This window comes from Lissotriton vulgaris, chromosome 2_1 (genome assembly GCF_964263255.1).
Source record: "Lissotriton vulgaris chromosome 2_1, aLisVul1.2, whole genome shotgun sequence".
Lineage (NCBI taxonomy): Eukaryota > Metazoa > Chordata > Amphibia > Caudata > Salamandridae > Lissotriton > Lissotriton vulgaris.
The window spans coordinates 443,737,114-443,755,570 of NC_141687.1; the positions used below are offsets into that span (position 1 = coordinate 443,737,114).

At 44.0% G+C, this 18,457-nt stretch overlaps 1 protein-coding gene across 1 annotated transcript in view; it reads right to left on the reverse strand.

Annotated features, from left to right (window-relative positions):
- Nucleotides 1–18,457, reverse strand: part of PTH2R (parathyroid hormone 2 receptor) — a 721,892-nt gene that overhangs the window by 298,584 nt on the left and 404,851 nt on the right. The window contains exon 7 of the mRNA XM_086958607.1: nucleotides 7,931–8,084. Coding sequence (XP_086814733.1) covers nucleotides 7,931–8,084 — 154 coding nt within the window. The remainder of the gene's footprint in view (nucleotides 1–7,930; nucleotides 8,085–18,457) is intronic.

Sequence of the window (18,457 nt, forward strand, 5' to 3'; positions counted from 1 at the left end):
TCTGCTGGTGCGAAATGAAAGGTTTTTTTGTTTGTGATGCAGTGCAGTACAGTTCGCGCACAGGGCAGGAGAGGCTTTCAGATGTGACTCCAGTGCCTAGTGCCATATCCGCTCGGGCAGTCGCTTTTTATGTGAGGAGATATGCTGCTGCATTCTACCGAGCCCCTTTGCCAACATATGAACTGCTCACAGCTCTTCAGAGGAGCATTAAAGAATGACGGTGTGTGGGGCCTTGAGACAGGCTCCTTTGTCTCTTGATGCTCTTGATGCTGCCCCTTCCTCACGTATTTAGATGTAAAGTTAAAAAAGTCATCACTCATATGACATGTTCATTCAAACATCAAATTTCTGCCATGTGGGCAGATAGAAGACCTGAACGACACTAGCAATAAAAAAACAAGTATTTGCAATGGAATAGGTCTTGCCTATCCCCTACCCTGGTTATTACAGGGATAGACAATAAACATCATGTTGAGAGAGATACCCAAGCGTTATTGTTCATTGCAGTAGCGGTATTACGAATTCTTATCTCGGCTGGGTGGAAGGATACTGTTGCTCCTACATTTCAAATGTGGTTATCCAGATTGTTAGGTATGCATAACTTAGAAGCATGTTTATATGAATTTAAGGGGAGGACAGCTCGAGAATTTGGTAGAAATATTTGGGAGCCCTTGAAGAAATGGAGGAACTAACAAAAAGATAAATTACATTACTTATGAGTGTTTTAAACTGATCAATGCATTTATAATAGGAATATGAACCCCCCAGGAACTATGAATTATGAATGTACATTTTTATACTATTTTTGTACTGTGCTGACTAACTTTTTTTTTACATTCTGCATTTTATACATGTATAATTTTTCAATTGAATATGTATTGGATTTTAATGGAATTACACCTTATTTTTCAATAAAAAAAAAAAAGGAATAGGTCTTGCAAGTGCTAGATTTTGACCAGTTGGTATTGTAAATGACAATGCCATTTATGTATGTGTTTAAAAAATCCTGCAATAATGAAAGGGATTGTCATTTATAATTCCAATAGGTCAAAGTTTTTAAAATGCGAGACCTATTGCATTGCAAAGGCTTGTTTACAACTGACATTCTGAACTCAATTATCTGAGTGCTTTCATACGTGTTAATGAAGAAAAAAAGTGTTTCAGTGAACTAAAATATTTGTCCAAGATCACACAATTTAAGCAGAAAAGCCGCAAATTTATCCAGGTTTTTTAATTTAACTGTGTGCAAATCAGGCCGGTAATGGGAATCTAGTTTTCTTTTTTTATGTTAAGGCTTTGTTTTACTCTGTTTGTGGATTTTTCAGGAGTTTTTATATATCATGAACTCGACCCTTATCTATTTGAGTGCATTACATGAATGTTAGTTACATTACACAAGATTATATTAATTATTTATAGGCGGGCTGCGATTAAGTGATGCGCACAAAAACACATGATGTTGAGCCAAGTCCGAGACTAGAAGCTGGTCGGAGGTTCTGACCATAACACCGCATCCTGGGTAGAGGGAGGCAGGCAAACAGACAGAAGCCACATGAAAACTCTCTGACACAGAACAGCTTGATGTCTATAAAAGAATGTAGTGTGCCTACCAGAGCAAAGTTAGATCCTTGAACAGCCCTCACAAAGAGACACTCGTTTCTGCAGCGACTGTCCCGTGTGAGGTGGAGCCAGGGGGTGGCCGTGTCAGACCTACTCCCTACCTGAACTTTTGGAATAGTGAAGCCTTCGGCATCCCCTCAGCCAGACTGAACCGGCGGGCAGGTATATAGGGTTGCAAGGTTCGAGAGCACAACGTGTCCCACAGCAGAAAAATTCCCGCAACAGAACAAATTAATTTGAGACGCGGGTCAATAAAAGCAAAGGCACACTTTCCACACTTATAATTATTAACAAGCTTGCCATACTAAGAGTGAGGCAGCACACCCTACTGTCAGCTGTAATAACGTGCACAATGCACGCAAAATCTAAACATAGAACTGGACTACAGAATAAGCTTTAATGATTCACTAGCCATATATCAAATAAATGGTCCACTACAGAACACATACGCACTTACCGCGCAAAAAAACTGTAGTTGGCTGATGCTCCTCTGTATAAAATGGAAATTACATATGGGGAGCACCAGCCAATCAGGAGGCAGGAAAAAAATGCAATGCAGTAGTGAGCCAATAGAAAGCAGCGGGCGGGATTACCCCGGGATTACACTAGTACAGTGACTACCACAGGTCTTCCAGACAGACTACTTCTTCTGATCCCTATCAGGTCTACTACTTTTCTATCAACTTCCTCCCTTCAGAATGTTTCTCCGACCTTTTGTTTTACAGGCAACCGGAGCCCAGATCTTCTTTTAGTCAGGGTATTAGTAAATTGATAGAGCTGTTCCTTGAGAGATCTAACATCACTCACCTTGGGGACTTCAACTTTAATTTGGAGAATATGGCATGCAGGGATACCCAAGTTCTTTAGGAAACACAGGGTTGCTGCGGTCTTGATCAGCTGGTGGATGGCCCTACCCATTTGGCAGGGCACACCCTTGATGGGGTTTTCTCTAATGACCCCAGGCTGAAGGTGGGACATCCTGCCCCACTAGCCTGGTCTGATCATTTGCGGTACCGTTTGACCTGTATGTTCAGGCGGCAGTAGTCCCTACTTCTGGTCCTAGGAAGCAGGAGATGAGAAGGAATTTCAACCTCATCAGTAATGAAGCACTCTCCCCCTTCTTGAATAAGCCGGAGCCCACTGATCAGCCTGACACTAATTTGGCTGCCATGGAGCTCTCTCGCACTTTACTAGTAGCAATGGATATTCTTGCCCCTCTTAAGAGGCATTATTCAGCAAGGAAAAGTCCATCGGCTCCCTGGTTCTCAGACAGACTTAGATTGCTGAGACAAGGATGTCGAACATAGGAGAGGCTATAGCGGGTCCATCTAGAGCCTCTAGAGAAAGAACGAAATAAGCAATGCTTAAAGGAATATAAATCAGCCAATATGGAGGAAAAAAGAGCTTATTTTATTAAAGTCACTGTTTCTCTAAATTCTTCTAGAGATCTTTGTAAGATCATTGATTCCCTAACATCTCCTCAGGTAGTAGATCCGATAGAGGGATCCCAGGTTCTGTGTGACAAAATATCTGCCTTTTTTCATGCCAAAATCTCTGATATCTATGCTGCGTTGGAATCTGCAAATTCTCGCACTAGATTTTCCACCCTTCCCTCTATTATGGTGGAAGAGAGTCCGCCTGGTGAGCAGACTCCGAGTCTTTCTTCCTTTCCTCCCTGGTCACCTGAGATTGTGGACGGGCTTCTAGATAGGTTTAACTCGGGTGCCCCACTAGATCAGTGCCCGCTTAAAGTGCTGAAAACCTGCCTGGAAGTGGTCATAAGAGGTTATGAATTGTGCCATTTCGGAGGGAGTTTATCCTTCCCTATGGAAGACTGCAGTCGTAAAACCGCTCTTGAAGAAACCTGCCTTAGACCCAGGCGTTCTGAAAAATTTCCACCCCATTTCCCTGCTACCCGCCCCTGCAAAGATGTTGGAGGCCTATTGTACCTCCACCTCAGCACCTATCTTAAGGACCATCTCCTTTTGGATAGATCGCAACATGCTTTCAGGAGATACCATAGTACGGAGACTGCCCTTACTGCAGTCGTTAATACTATCCGTTCTCAGGTTGATAATGGCCATACCACTCTCCTGGTCCTGTTGGATCTTACAGCGGCCTTCAACACTCTGTCTCCCTTTAAACTCGTGTCACGCCTCAGAGAGATAGGTGTCGGGGCCCAGCTTTGAGCCTTCTTTCCTCCTTCCTTTATGAAAGAGAACAGAGAGTAAAGTTGGGCCAGTTCCTCTCTTCTCCTAAACCCTTGCATTGTGGGGTTCCCCAGGGCTCTTCATTGAGCCCTACACTTTTCAACATCTATGTGGCCCCCCTTGCAAGGGTGGTGATATCATTTGGGTTGGAGGTGCTATCTTATGCAGACAACACCCAAATAATGGTCTCTCTCTCACATTCAGTAAAGGATTGTGCCCAGAACTTCAGGAGCTGTATGGAGGCTGTTTCCTAATGGATGGTGGAGAACTTCCTGAAACTGAATGGTGAGAAAACCGAGGTATTTATCTTCGGGAGTAACCAGGAAATTGGGTCTTGTGACTGGTGTCCGTCCTCGCTTAGGGAATGCCCCTGTCCAGTCCTCCATGGTAAGAACCTGGGGGTGATAATGGATACTGCTCTTTCCTTCGATATTCAGGTAAACAGGACTGTCTCCACCTGTTTCGGGATCATTAGGATCCTCAGAAAGATCTCCCACTAGCTCTCCCCAGACTCTCATAAGCAGGCCACGTTGGCCTTAGTATCCTATAGACTGGACTAATTCAATGCCCTCTATATGGGCATTAACAAGAGTCTCATCCATCGACTTCAAATGGTCCAGAATTCTGCGGCGAGGATGGTGTTGAATCTTCCTAGATATGCCTTAGTCTCGGCCCCACTCAAGAACTTGCATTGACTTCAAATGGACCATAGGATCACGTTTAAGATTCTGTGTCTGACTCATGAAGCCTTCTATGACGCTGGTCCGGAGGACATCAAGTCACTTGTTCATCATTATACTCCTTGCAGACCTCTTCGATCCTCTAACAAAAATCTCCTCGCTGTCCCTAGGTTCTCTAAGGCTAAATGGAGTGGCAGGGCGTTCTCCACCGCAGCGCCTAGGTTGTGGAATTCTCTCCCTCTAGAGCTCTCAGGGCAGCCCTCACTCCTCTTGTTTCGCAAGGCCTTTAAAACCTGGCTTTTCTCTGAGGCATACTTGTAAGCTTGCCCCTATTGTCTCTGTGTTGGATGCATCGCTCTAGCGCCTTGATGCCCTTGGGCTAAGTTTGCGCTGCATAAGACCACATTCATTCATTCATTCATTCATTCATTCATTCATTCATTCATTCATTCATTCACAGAGCATGTACGCTGCCAAGGCTGAACCTAAAAACAATGTCTGAAGTGAAGCAGGCCTATTGCACCACTCTGTATGCTAACTTAAATATGATATGGAATGAAAATGAGACTTCAGCAAACAATGGCTAATGGAAGCTGACCTAAAGTCCCTCAGTGGGTTAATTTCTTGTGCTTTTTTCCCAAAATTCTGCCTAAAGTTATTCTGATTTAGGTCTCGTCTATAGACCAGACTGAAATGAGAGCGTTGTTGCCAGCAGATAACAGTATTAGTAATAAGCATACCCAGTTCTTAATTTGAGCTGGTAGTGCCTGTAGTGGCGACCCACCTTTCTATTTGGGGACCAACATATTTTTTCCACATCAGACCCTGACCGGGAGCAAGAGAGGTAAAAACACACACAGAGGAAAGAAGTAAAGAGAGAAAGGCGGAAACCTCCTAACCCCTGCACTGTGCCCTACTCAGAGCATATGAACATATGTATCCAACCTGTGGTGGTACTCAGAATGAACAAGCCAAAACTGTTTGGTTTCTTAGTGGTCAGTGTTGGCCACAGTTTTTATTGCTAATACATGCATATACTTTCTGTCATAACTGATATGCGATTGCCAAACAATACTTTTGGCGAACTGTCATGCATGGGTCATAAATCATCAGTCTGTGTTTTGCTGATCACTTCCATTGTCCATTTGCACTTGGACTGGCAGTTCGTTTGTTAGTTCTTTCTGTAGGCTTCTCTCGTTTTTGCCACATCTGGGCCTGTTCCTTGTTCGGTTGTCTTTGCGCTTACCGTCTTGGTAAAGCGGCAGAGGGATATAGGGGTTGAAGGGACTGCCCTATCCCTACTATCCTCCTTTATGGAGGCAAGGGAGCACATGCTGTTCTGGGATGGCATGCAGTCAGAGAATTTCCATCTTCCCTGTGGTGTACCACAGGGATCGGCGCTATCGCCAATCTTGTTCAATCTGTATGTCACTCCCCTGGCCAATCTAGTAAGGAGACACGGCTTTGGGCTGGTCTCGTATGCCGATGACTCCCAACTTATCATTTCTATCACAAATCAGCTAAAGAACACAGCAGCTAGGTTTCATGCCTCTATTACGGACATTATGACCTGGATTGGCCAGAACTATCTGAAGATCAACACAGAAAAACTGAGGTGTACAATCTTATTTCTTCCGGCTATTTTCTTTTAAAAACCTTGAGAAAAATCTTTCCCTTCATACCCCAAGAGCTTCAAAAAACAGTGATAGTAGCGCTCTTTTTGTCAAAGCTTGATTATTCTAATGCATTGTTTTTGGGAATCGATACATTTCAACTACAAAAATTGCAATTCCTACAAAATGCAGCAGCCAGACTTCTTCTGGGGCTGCACAGAGGACAGCCAACCTCAGCTGGAATTAGATCACTCCACTGTTTACCCATTAAACAGCACATTGAATTTAAATCTCTGACACTGGTACACAAAGCAATAAATGGTGGGAGTGCAGCTGATCTCCAACTCTTTACATCATATGCTCCCTCACCAGCTCTGAGATCGGCCACTCAAGGCCTCAAAGACGGCAAAATTCAGACAAGCTAGATGGGGGGACCGAGCCATAACACACTGTGCGGAAAAGCAATGGAATAAACTGCCTCTATCCTTGAGACGCTAGCCAAATCTCCAGATATTCAGAAAACATCTGAAAACCTGGCTTTTCACTGCCACATAGGCTTTGGCCACCACTCCTATTCTGCTCTCACACTCCAGCGCCAAGACGCTTAGGCATTTAAGCACTTTTCAAACAAACAAACAAACATAAACATACTTGTGCAGGGGTAGCTTCCTTCCCAGAGTTAGGACCATACTCGCTACCTTGTTAGGCTCTGTTGTGCCCTGCCATTCGGCGGGGGCTGGGCAGCAAGTGCCGTCTCAGTTTGCTACCCCCTTTTCTTTGTTTGGCCACTCACCCTGCCATCCGGCATCCCAGTGTGAGGGTGCCAATTCTTACACACCGCCCGTCGTTGTGTCTCCGTAGCAACCATTGTGTCCTTAGTTTTCGCCCGTTCCCTGCCCGCTTTCCAGCACTTCAACATTGTTGCCCCTTTGGTGTGTTTGGGTGGAACAAGATTACTCTGACGTGCCACTGCAGCCCCCTGGTACATTATGCCAACTGGGCCAGGGAGTGGACCTTATATGCATTATGCCAACTGGGCCAGGGAGTGGACCTTATATGCTCCCGCCTTTTGTATCCCCGGCTACCTGGCCGCTTGCCTTATTGTGGGGTTTGTACCTCGCGACGGCCCTATTGGCTGGGAGGAAGGTGCTCACTTGGTGCTGCCAGCAGGGGGGGGGTCACGGCACTCTCCCGTTTCTGGGGTGACCTTGGGCACCCAGAACCGGTTCTCTTCTGGGGCTTGGCGAGGGTTAAGGGTCCGGCCCTTTAAGCCCCCTGCGGGGGTGGGCTCTGCAATTGCAAGTAGAGAAAGTAGGAGCCAGCGGGTGTGAGATACAGGGGCAGGAAGTGCCAGGTAGTCGATGGCAGAGCCATTAGGTCCATTCACTACTGAGCCTCCTTGAGATTCGATGTGTCGACATTTAAAAGCACCGGCTGCGAGTTTCAGAGCAGAATTTTGTGCACCAGCGCTCATTCTATGACAAATTAAGCACTGCAGTACTACTTACCACTGCTAGCAGCTACATACAATTTTGCAATGAGTCTCTACATTGGACTACTGTTGTTTTCTTATTAGTATTCATAACAAGTTTCACTTACACAGTGTAGCTGGTTTTGTTTTGACTATTTGTGGACGTGAAGTCCGAAATTATCAATAAGCAAGATAAATAATTTACTAAAAAGGTTGATGGGTGAAACAGGCACACATTTTTTTTTTAAAGGAGCAATTGACCTCAAACTTTAATTTCAACATTAGCAAACTATTATACTAAAAGGAGAATACGGAGAAAATAATGGAGAACCTTACCCCACCCTATGAGGGTGAATCCCCAAAGGTATTTAGTGTCCGAGAAGAAAGCCACAAAGATCAGACTGTGTAGGTACAGTCCTTCCACCAGAATCCAGTAGTAATTTGTCGCCAAGAAGTAAATAAACATCACAACCGATATCTTGCACCCCACCTGTGTAGACACAAGTCCAAGTTGTTACAATCATTTCATAAACCACAGCCTATCATAAAATAGAACGCTTACTGTATGAAACGTCATAGATCCCAAATACATTCAAAACACATTTTGTGAGAAAAACATTTCTATTGTGTGCCATCCTTTTAGGAATATTGCATTTTTATTTAAGGATAGTTTGAAACATAAGATTGCTTGGAATAGCATAAAATATTGAAGATGTGCTTTGGGAATTTCTGCAAAGTAATGGGCGATAAGACTGTTTTACATTTTACCCCACATACAAGGTTAAATGTGATCCCGCCTCAATCTAAGCCCCAGGCCTGAAACAGATTCTAAAGAGATGTTTGAACTAAGTTCCTAAATGTTCTTAACTGTTTCCTGCATGTATGTTGTCGGGATCTAAAGTTCCTTTTCAGTTATCACAACAGAAAAAGAAGAATGTTCATAAATCTATGTAGAATAGCCAACACACAGAAATGAACACAAACAACCAAAGTCATCACTCAGATGTTATTTATGGATATATCTGTTTTCCACGTAAAGGACTTCTACCATTTGAATCGATGCAAACCGAGAATGACAGACTCACATCTCTGGGAAGGGTAAAGGCGAAGCAGGTTTGGTGAAAGTGACACCAGACCTGCTTTGCACGTTTCTTTGCTGATGGACTGGGAAGTGGTGGAGGAGCTAGATTATACAATGTGCCACAGAAAATTGAGATGGACGAATAGAGTAGAGCATATCAGAGATGGGGAGAATTCAGAATGAGGTGAGAACGTGACTGTGGGTCTAATGAGAATATCACACGGCAGTGAGTCGCTAGGTAAGGCGGGCTGAATGATTAGTGCCTGCCAAACTGTTAAAAAAAAATACGGCAAGCATCCCTGAAGGCCACATGTATCCAAAATGCATTTTGCAATTAACAAATAGCAATTTTTTTCCAAATCGTTATTTGGTATTCGCAAAATGTTATGTATATAAAGAATCTCCAAAGATTAAGTGATTCTTTAACATTACAAAATAGCGATTTGGTAAATAGGTAATCACTATTAGGTAATACTGGGGCAGATGTATCATCCGTGTTTTTTGTCGCAAACGCTGCGATTCGCAAAAAAGCAGCGTTTGCGACAAAAATAACGGCAAATGCGATGTATCAAAATATCGCACCGCAAAATTAAGGAATTGCAAAAATAGCAATTCCTTAATTTTGCGCAAGCATTTAAGTAATCGCAAATTGCGATTCCTTAAATGCTATGTATGTAGCATTCAAGCTTTGCGAATTTAGGCTAAGAAATTGCAAATTACCATCAACTTGTAGTTGGTGGTAATTTGCAAATTCTTTTAATAATGCACTTTTTGAAATTTCTAAAGGTGCCATGTGACGCTCATACATGCCCTTAGAGAATGTATGTGCGCCATATGCGCACACATGTCATTTTCAGGGGTGCAGCAGGGTGTCCTTAAGACACCCTTTCACCCTTGAAATTATTCTCAATTTGCGATTAGCAAATTGCGAATCGCAAATTGAGAATAACTTTCCATTCATTCCTATGGGCCTCCTGGCCCATAGAAATGAATTGGGAATTATTCCTTAATTGCAATTAGCAATTTGCTAATCGCAATTAAGGAATTTTAAGAAATCGCTAAAAAATAGCGAATTTCTAGATAGATACCATTTTGCAATTCTCTAATAGCGATTCTCAAATAATCGCTATTTGGGAATCGCTAAAGGGTACCTTGATACATCTGGCCCTCTATTCCATTTGTTTCCATGGGCCCAAAGGCCCAAAGGTGTGAATTATTTTGCATTAGCTATTTTGCAATTACCTAACTGGTAATTGCAAATTAGGAAATGCAAAGCCGATGGTGCCCCCCATGATGCACCACAAAATAAAAATGTGCACATGTAAAGCGAACACATGCCTTAGCGGCATGTGTGAATTGCAGGGCACTTTGAAAATGCATGTTTGCGCACTTTTCAAAATTTGCACATGGTTTTTAACTTATAGTCGATGGTAATAGCATTTTTCTAAATGCACAGCTTGTATTTCGAAAATAATTGGTTCATGTGCTAAGCGTACAGCAATTTGCAATTTTCCTATTTCTAGTCAAAATTTTGGGTAATCACAATTTTTGCAATTACCTAAAGTTATGACTAAACAGCCTTTAATACATTATGAAAGGTTATTTTACATGCGCAAACGGCCCAATTTTGCGATTTTTTTTAATGCAAAATTGTTTCATTCATTTGTCCCATGGTCCCTTATCTTGTAAAATGGCAGAAGAGTCAACCATTAATCCTTTGCAAATTCTTCTATCAAACAAACATGCCATCTACGATTGCGAGTTACATCAGTTGGAGTTGGGAACAAAGGATCAACATAGAACTGTACAAACCGTAGGCTGCCCCTTTGTGTTGTCCCAAACACAATAATATGACCAAATTGTAGACATTTGCTTGTGTTTACCTCGTACATAGTACCTAGCTCAAAAAGGCCACAATAGATGTCCTATTTAGGCAGCACAGGTATTCGTGCTAGGAACGTACCGTCTCACCTGCTGATAGACTTTTTATAAAAAAAAATCGCTAAGGAAATCAATTGCCTGGCCTGTTAATGATAAGGAAAACAGACAATTGTTGCCCTAGGGACATTGCTCTTTGGGAAGCATTTGGATCTAACTTCTAGGGGCGGAGCAAAGTCCTGGATAGTTGGGCCCAGATGTAGGTAAAATAGTTTTACCGATTTTTAATTACCGATTTCTACCGATTCGGTAATTAAAAATCGGTAAATCTAAGGGGTGGGTATGTAGGAACATCCAGATGTTCCTTTTACCGAATCGGTAAATATCTGTATTTACCGATTCGGTAAATACCGACCGGTAATGCCCCATTCATTCCTATGGGCTTTGAAGCCCATAGGAATGAATGGGGCATTACCGGTCGGTATTTACCGAATCGGTAAATACCGATTTTGACAAGGGTGCAGGGGGTGTCACTTTGACACCCTCTAGCACCCCCAAAAAAGATTCGGGGGCCATGTGGCAGGCATACCTGCCCTAAGGGCAGGTCTGCCTGTCATATGGCACAGGTGTGCATGCACACATGTGCATGCACACCGGAATCGGTATTTTACCATGAAGTTGGACTTCATGGTAAAATACCGATTCTGTAAGGCTTGTGGGACTCAGAAGAGTCCCACCTACATCTCATTGTTACCGAATCGGTAAACATACCGATTCGGTATTTTACAGATTCGGTAAATTTACCGAGCGGTAAATTTACCGAATCTGTAAAATATGTGGCCCTACATACCATTTTGTGAATCTCGGTCGGTAACGGCCGAAAATACCGATTTTCGGCCGTTACCGACCGACCTACATCCGGCCCCTTGTTCCTGAATTAAATACATTAGAAAGACAGCGCATCTTGTTTTACTCCCTACGGGATAGCGAAGATGCACTGGAAGCTTCTGTCCTCTATATTCACAGATTTCCTATGGAGATCCACATTTCGTGATCAAAGTCAGGGGACGGGCCAGTTGCTCCAACTGATCATCTGCCACTTCCAATCTTTAGTGTTTCAAGCAGAATCTCAGACTTTTTTAATGCTGTGGAGGCTTTTGGATAAGGCTTTTAATTTGTTTGCCACTGGTTTCTTACATAGCAGCTAGTGCAGCAGTTTTGTTTACACATGTGATTACAACACTCAGGCATATATAGACCTCACGAAACAGTGGTAGGCTGGTATTCAATATGTGTTAAAATGTCATACAGGGTTAAAGGATGCAGTAATAAAGAGTCAAAGAAACTAAATGGGTATTCACAAAGGGGTCTAGGGTATTTACTCATGGGCCTGCATTTCAACACAAGAGTAGTCAAGAGAGGAGCAGGGAAACCAGCAACATCTGCATATTGCTCACTTTGCCAATGGATTCAAGCTAGCCTGGTGAATGAGGGGTGTTCCCCGAAACTGGTCCTAGGATGAGTGTTTGCGGTCCAGGGAAGACCTGGCTTGGCAATTCGGGTTGGACTCTTCCCATGAGGAGCCAGGGTCAAGTCTGATTTGCTTATGACTGGGTCTGAACTGGGGTGGCGAAGTGAGCCATAGAACGATGATGGATTCAACCCAAATCTGTGACTGGGTGTGAGTATCTGAAAAGTTTCAGTGCTCCATCCATCAACTTCTTGTGTTTGCATAAGGGAACCAGTGACATCTGCAGATTAGTGGCTTACATATTATTGTGAACAGATGCATACTCAAAGGTCTCTCAGGGTGTTGTTTAATTGTGGCACTATAGAGTTACTGCAGCTACCATAACTCTTCTAGGTAGCACAGTCTAAATGTCTAAACAGATTCCTTAGTGAGGTTTAAAGAATGGGCCCTATATCCTCCCTTAAGTACAAAGTCCTAGGGTTGGATGGCATGGGCACAATTGCAGCCTCTAAACAGCAGCAGTGATGTGTTCAGTCATTCCTTTACCATGTTATCACTGTATGTGCAGCTTTGTGTTGTACTGGTGGCTCCACAGCCCAAAAATATGAGTGTTATGGGTATTGGCTTCCCGTTCCTATTTGCCTGATTACATCCAACCTGTATGGTTACACAGCCTCTATGGCACACATCCTCTGCAGAATTACTTCTGCTGGTAGTGGGAAGATGAGCTTGGAGTCTTCTCCTGAATTGCAGTTTAGCTGATGCAAGCACGGTGTCTTTGGTTGAGGCAAATACACTATTTCTCCCAGCCGGGTCATCAGGTTCATACCTTACGAATTTAGCTCCCAGTAGAGCCAGGCACAGATGCTTCCCACTCTCTCCTGCAGCAGCGATGATGTTCCAAGATTGATGCCTGATGCCACAAGGAAATGAAGTCTTGGAATGCAAATAGAAACCCATCATTGCAAAGTGCTTTGGCCACAGATTGGTTTGCTGATGACTGCGCCACTCAAGACACATGTGGTTGGGTAAGCCTGATTTGCCAAGACAGTGTGCTGCCTCTTACACAGAACGGCCAAAGGTTTGTTTTTCTGGCCACAGCTGGGGCCTCCTTGGGCTTCCAGATCTTTCCTAATTCAGCTAATGCCCACATATCTGCATGTAAGTGCTGTAGCTCAGCAAGGTGGAAAGGAACTCTTGGCAAGATTGACCATCATGAGGACAACCGAGTCTTACCACTTACATTTCAATTTTAAAAACCAAAACACTGCTAGAGTATTGATTTGTTAGCTTTGCTAAGTTTTCAGTTTCAAAATAACATCTCGTCCCTAAGTAAGCCTTGAAGTAATTTTTTTCTGCATTTCTTATGCACACCATTACCGGGGAAATCATTGGAGTGCTCTGCCTCACCCTCTGAGGTGCACTTGGTGCTCATGCTTGGTCCAATATTAAGATGGGGCCATGACCTTGGCTCTAGGTCAGCTCAAAGACGCATATTTACACCCTATCAATAGCATTCACATCTCTCAGAGATTAGCAGTCTCACATCACATGGAACCTTTTAACACATTCACAGACTAGCAGTCACTAACTACTAAATGCATTCTTGCATCCTGCAAAACCAAGAGGCCTGGGTGACAACATAATTTGATGTTTTCGTGTTTATTGGCTAGCTGTTTGATATATGGAAGTGGAAGGGAGAGATATTGAATGTAGGATTCAGTTAATGGGTGGATGAAGACTGCTCTATATTATCTGTATTATCGCAAAATTAAGCCTCCAGTGTGTGTACCCGGAGCAAAGGTGGCGTGTGTAATACAGGGATTTGCAGTCAGGGAGAGATTGCACATTTCTGGACATTTGATTGGTCTGACATTGAGCTTTAACTTCAAGAACGTTAGAGATATTATTGAACTAGATGTGAATACATGACGATCCTCAATATTAAGGAGTATTACAAGAAATTTGTTGTTTAAGCCCTGATGAAGTCTTTTGTAAAAATTCACCATAGACGAAACACGCGTGTTGACTGTTTTGGCTGTATTATCTGAAAATTGGATCTGTGTATAACAAGGCTTCGTAGGAAATCAAAAGAATAGGAAAATAAAAACTACGGACTCATATTGGATGCTATTGAACTTTTTTTTAATATATGATTGAAAACGTTATCATATAATATAGAGATACTTACACTGTGTCTTTTCTCACGGAATCTGAAAAAAAACATGATCTTTAGCAATGTTAGATTTGGGGGTCTCTAGTTGGCACAGGTAGGTACTTGTGGCAAATAGGGACCCTCTCCTCTAGTCAGGACAAGGGGATTACACTCCTAAAATAACCCCTGCTCACTCTCTAGGCTGCGTGGCGCTAGCAGTCAAGGCTTATTTCAGAGACGTTGTAAGTCAAGCAGTTGCGACCACATACAGTAACCCAGTGACAACACTACAAATGGACACCACACAGGTTTTATATAAAAAATAAGTAGACTTTATATAGAGTTACAACAAGACCATAAACGACAAAAATACACACTATGATTACTTTAAGAATGTAGATTAAGCTTAGTTCAGTTCTTAGATGCAACACTCTACGTCAATGTACCTTAAGTTGCATTGCGCTTCCACAACAAGAAATGTCGCAGCGATGGGAAATGCGGCAAAGATCTTCCAGATGCGGCACGCTTCTCGGGGATGCGAGAAGCTCTCGGTTCAATGCGTGGACTGCAGCGGCGACACCCTTACGATTCGACGGCAACAGCTCCAGCGGCGACGCTCTTCTCCACGATGTGTGAAGCTTCTGCTCGATGCGACAACTACAGCGGCAACATCCAAGATGAGATGGCAGCAGCTCCGACGGCGACGCGCTTCTCGGGTATGCGAGGTGCTCTTGATCGATGGGGTGCAGTTCGACAGTTCCAGCAGCGACACCCTCCTTCTCCGGAGTTGCGACGGCAGGCACAGTGACGCGGACACGCTCCGACCACGTTGCAAGATTCTTCTCCTGATGCTGTGCAGTGCGACAGCTCCAGCGGCGACACCCTCCTCCTTCGGAGTTAAGGCGGCAGCAGCAGCGATGGCAACATGCTTCCTCTTCGTTGCGACACGCTTCTCTCCGATGCGGTGCAGTGCGACAGTTCCAGCGGCGACACCCTCCGCAGGCACAGCGACGGCGACATGCTTCTTCTCGTTGAGTCGCGCTTCCAGCTCCATGCAACACGCAGTTCCTCAGAAGGCCCAAAACAGCAGCAGTCACTTCCAAAAGAACTCTGGGGAGCTGGGGGTAAAGTCTGTTGTCCCTGAGACTTCAGCAGGAGGCAAGCTCTTTTCCAAGCCCTTGGAGATCCTTCACAAGTTGAAAGCAAAGTACACAAAGTTCCTTTCTCCTTCCTTTGGCAGTAAGGCAACCACTGCAGGCAAATCCCCCAAGCAGCACTTCAGCTTGGGAATAGCCTCTCCTCAGTTTCTTCAGGTTCCTTCTCCTCAGTAAAGGTTTCTTCTTGTAGTCCAAAAGTGCACTAATTTCATGGGATCAGGGTCCCAATATTTATACCCCAAAAGCCTTTGTTCTCTGAGGGGAGAGGGGCCTGTGCCTAGTCCAAACAAGTTTGGAAGCACTCTGTTTACTGGACTTCTCCTTTCCTTTCACGTTGCAGGGCATGCACATCAGACGCCCCACAGGAGGTGGAGCCAGCATTGTGGAAGGGAAGTACAGTCCTGGAGCGCTTTCTTTACAGAACTCCTTCTCTTCTTTCAGTGTGCAGGGCAGAGATATCAGCCTCTCCCCAGGGGGTGGTGCCAGCATTGTAGAAGGCAGGCACAGCCCTATTCAGAGTTCAGGTGCACTCCTCCCTCCCATCAAGATGCAGATCTCTCCATTCACCACTTGGTGACTCAGCCTGTCTTCTGGAATTCCCCAGCCTTGTCACTCACAGAAACCAGACATAGGAATACATATCCTAGCAGAGGCAGGTTTGAATGGTTAGACAAGCAAATACCTACTTTCTAAAAGTGGTATTTGCAAACACAGAATATTAAAATAAACTTTGCTAAAAGATGTATTCTATTATTCTGAGTTCAGGCATACTAAACTTGAATTTCTACCATGTTCTCTGAGCCTGTTAGGATTATAAACTGTAACAATTCTAACAGCCCATTCTGGCCTATGGAGAACAGGTAGCCTTGCAATAGTGAAACATTAAAATGGCTGTAATTCACTAATAGGACAGGCCACACACATCAGGGATTGTCCTATCTTATACTTATAATGCACCCTGCCCTTGGGTCTACTATAGGGGCGACTGATATGAAGAAAAGGGAAGGTTTAGGGACTGGCAAGTGGGTGCACTTGCCCAGTCAGCTGGACAGTACCAGACTGCACGCAGGCTCTGCAATGGCATACCTTAGACACATTTTACAATGCTGCTTCTGTGGGTGGCACGACCAGTGCTGCAGGCCCACCAGCAGCATTTTGATTACACGCCCTGGCACACTCGGTGCACTAGACTAGGGTCTGATAAGTAAACCAAAGTAGCCAGTCATGGAATCACTAATCCATACAGCAATTTACAATAGGGAGCACTTGCACTGTGGCACTGAATAGCAGTGGCACAGTGCCCAAATCATCTAACACCAGCAAAAATACATGAGGCAACAGCAAAAATGGAAGGGAGACCCACGCCAATGGTGCCAGGTCTAGCACGAAGCACGGCTGATGGCTGTTTAGGGTTCCCTTGGAAGAAAACCAGGTGAATATGAATTCGAAATATTTAACCAATCAGACCTTGCGCAGTAAAGACCCCACTGCCCATCTGTAGAAATGACTGTGGAGTGACACCACTTGTCACTGTAGGACTCACAGCTGGTGGAGTCCCAGGTGCTTGGTGGATGATTGGAGAGGCCTGTTTTGGCTTCTGAGCCAGCCCTTCACTAAAGCAGGAGGGCAGCAGGATAGCAGAACAACACAGCAGGGCAGCAGAGGGGAAGTCCTTCTTGCAGCAGAGCGGCACAGCAATCCTCCTTCTGAGTCTTCCACTAATCCTGATATGTACTGAAGAGAGGGGATCCGAGGTCACATGTCTATACCTGGTGCCCACATTGATGTGGTTTGAATGGTTTAAACACCTCCGGAGGTGTTTAGAATGTCCCGCCTCTCTGCCATTGCCAAAGATTGTCTAGTGTCACAATAAATTAGTGTCAAACATTTTGTGAGAGTACTCAGGCTTTTGTGATGTGCAAGTTTAGTAGGTGACAGTCCCTCCTCTCTTTAACTAAGAGTGCCCATCATGCCAAAGCCTACCTTTCTATGTCTCACTGTCTGGTATACAATACACAAAGGCCAACTGCCATCTACACCTGGTCATGTGACCCGGAATACAGTCAACAGATGCCATATGGCTGGAAAATGAAAATGGCAACTTTCTGAAGTGGCACTATCAGAATTGTGACTAAAATGTGATTTTACCATTGAACGCCAAACTCGTCCTTTCCGACATGCTCCCTATTGGACGCCAGCACTTATTATATGTAATAAGGTAGACCAATGTTATCCTATAAGGCGGTAGGCCTTGCAGTAGTGAAAAATGTATTTAAGGGATGGTTTTTCACTATTAGGACATGAAAATGTTTAAAGTACATGCCCTACTTTTTAAATACACTGTGCCCTACCCTCTGTGCTGTGTTAGGCCTACCTCAAGGGTGACTTATAACTATAAAACATTAGTGTTGGGCCTAGCAAGAGGTTTATATTGGCAGGTCTAGATGGCAGTTTTAAGTGGTGTTGTAAATCAACGGCGATTAGGTTAAGCATTAGCAGAAGACATGCTTTGTTTAACCATGATCATATCAAATGTGCCGACTCCATTTTGTATTTGCAACGGCCATTTTGTATGCCATACATTGCCATGTGCTCGTCATGTGCTTTGTCCTACCTCCTTGTTGACTGCGCCAGAAGTCTGCCCGGCAACAGGTTATATTTAGCGTTCCCCACTTCCAGCATGTCCAGACATGCACAGTAGGGTCAATGACCGTTACTAATTGGTTCCAGATAGGAATGTGTTTACCAGTTACCGAAGACTGTTAACTCCACCCATCTATCAATTATACCTTCCAATATGTCCTTGTATGGTCATGAAACTGCTCTTGTCTTCTGTACCGCCTTCTTTTGAGCTCCCTCATTGTGTATAAAAGGGGCCATGTGCTTTAGTTCAGTGTGCTACTCGATACAATACTGAAGGGTGTTGTGTGGACTGTAGTACCACCTTTAAAGGTTTAATAAACGTTGCTTTTGTATTTTCCAGTTTCATTGCCAACTTCTTCCTAAGGTCTGAGGACTCTGTGCACTAAGCAGGCCTAGCTGGGGTCTGCTTACAACAGTGGCACACACTGGCCAACACGGCAGGCCTAAGATATGTTTAGAAAGGGGTACCTAATTGGGT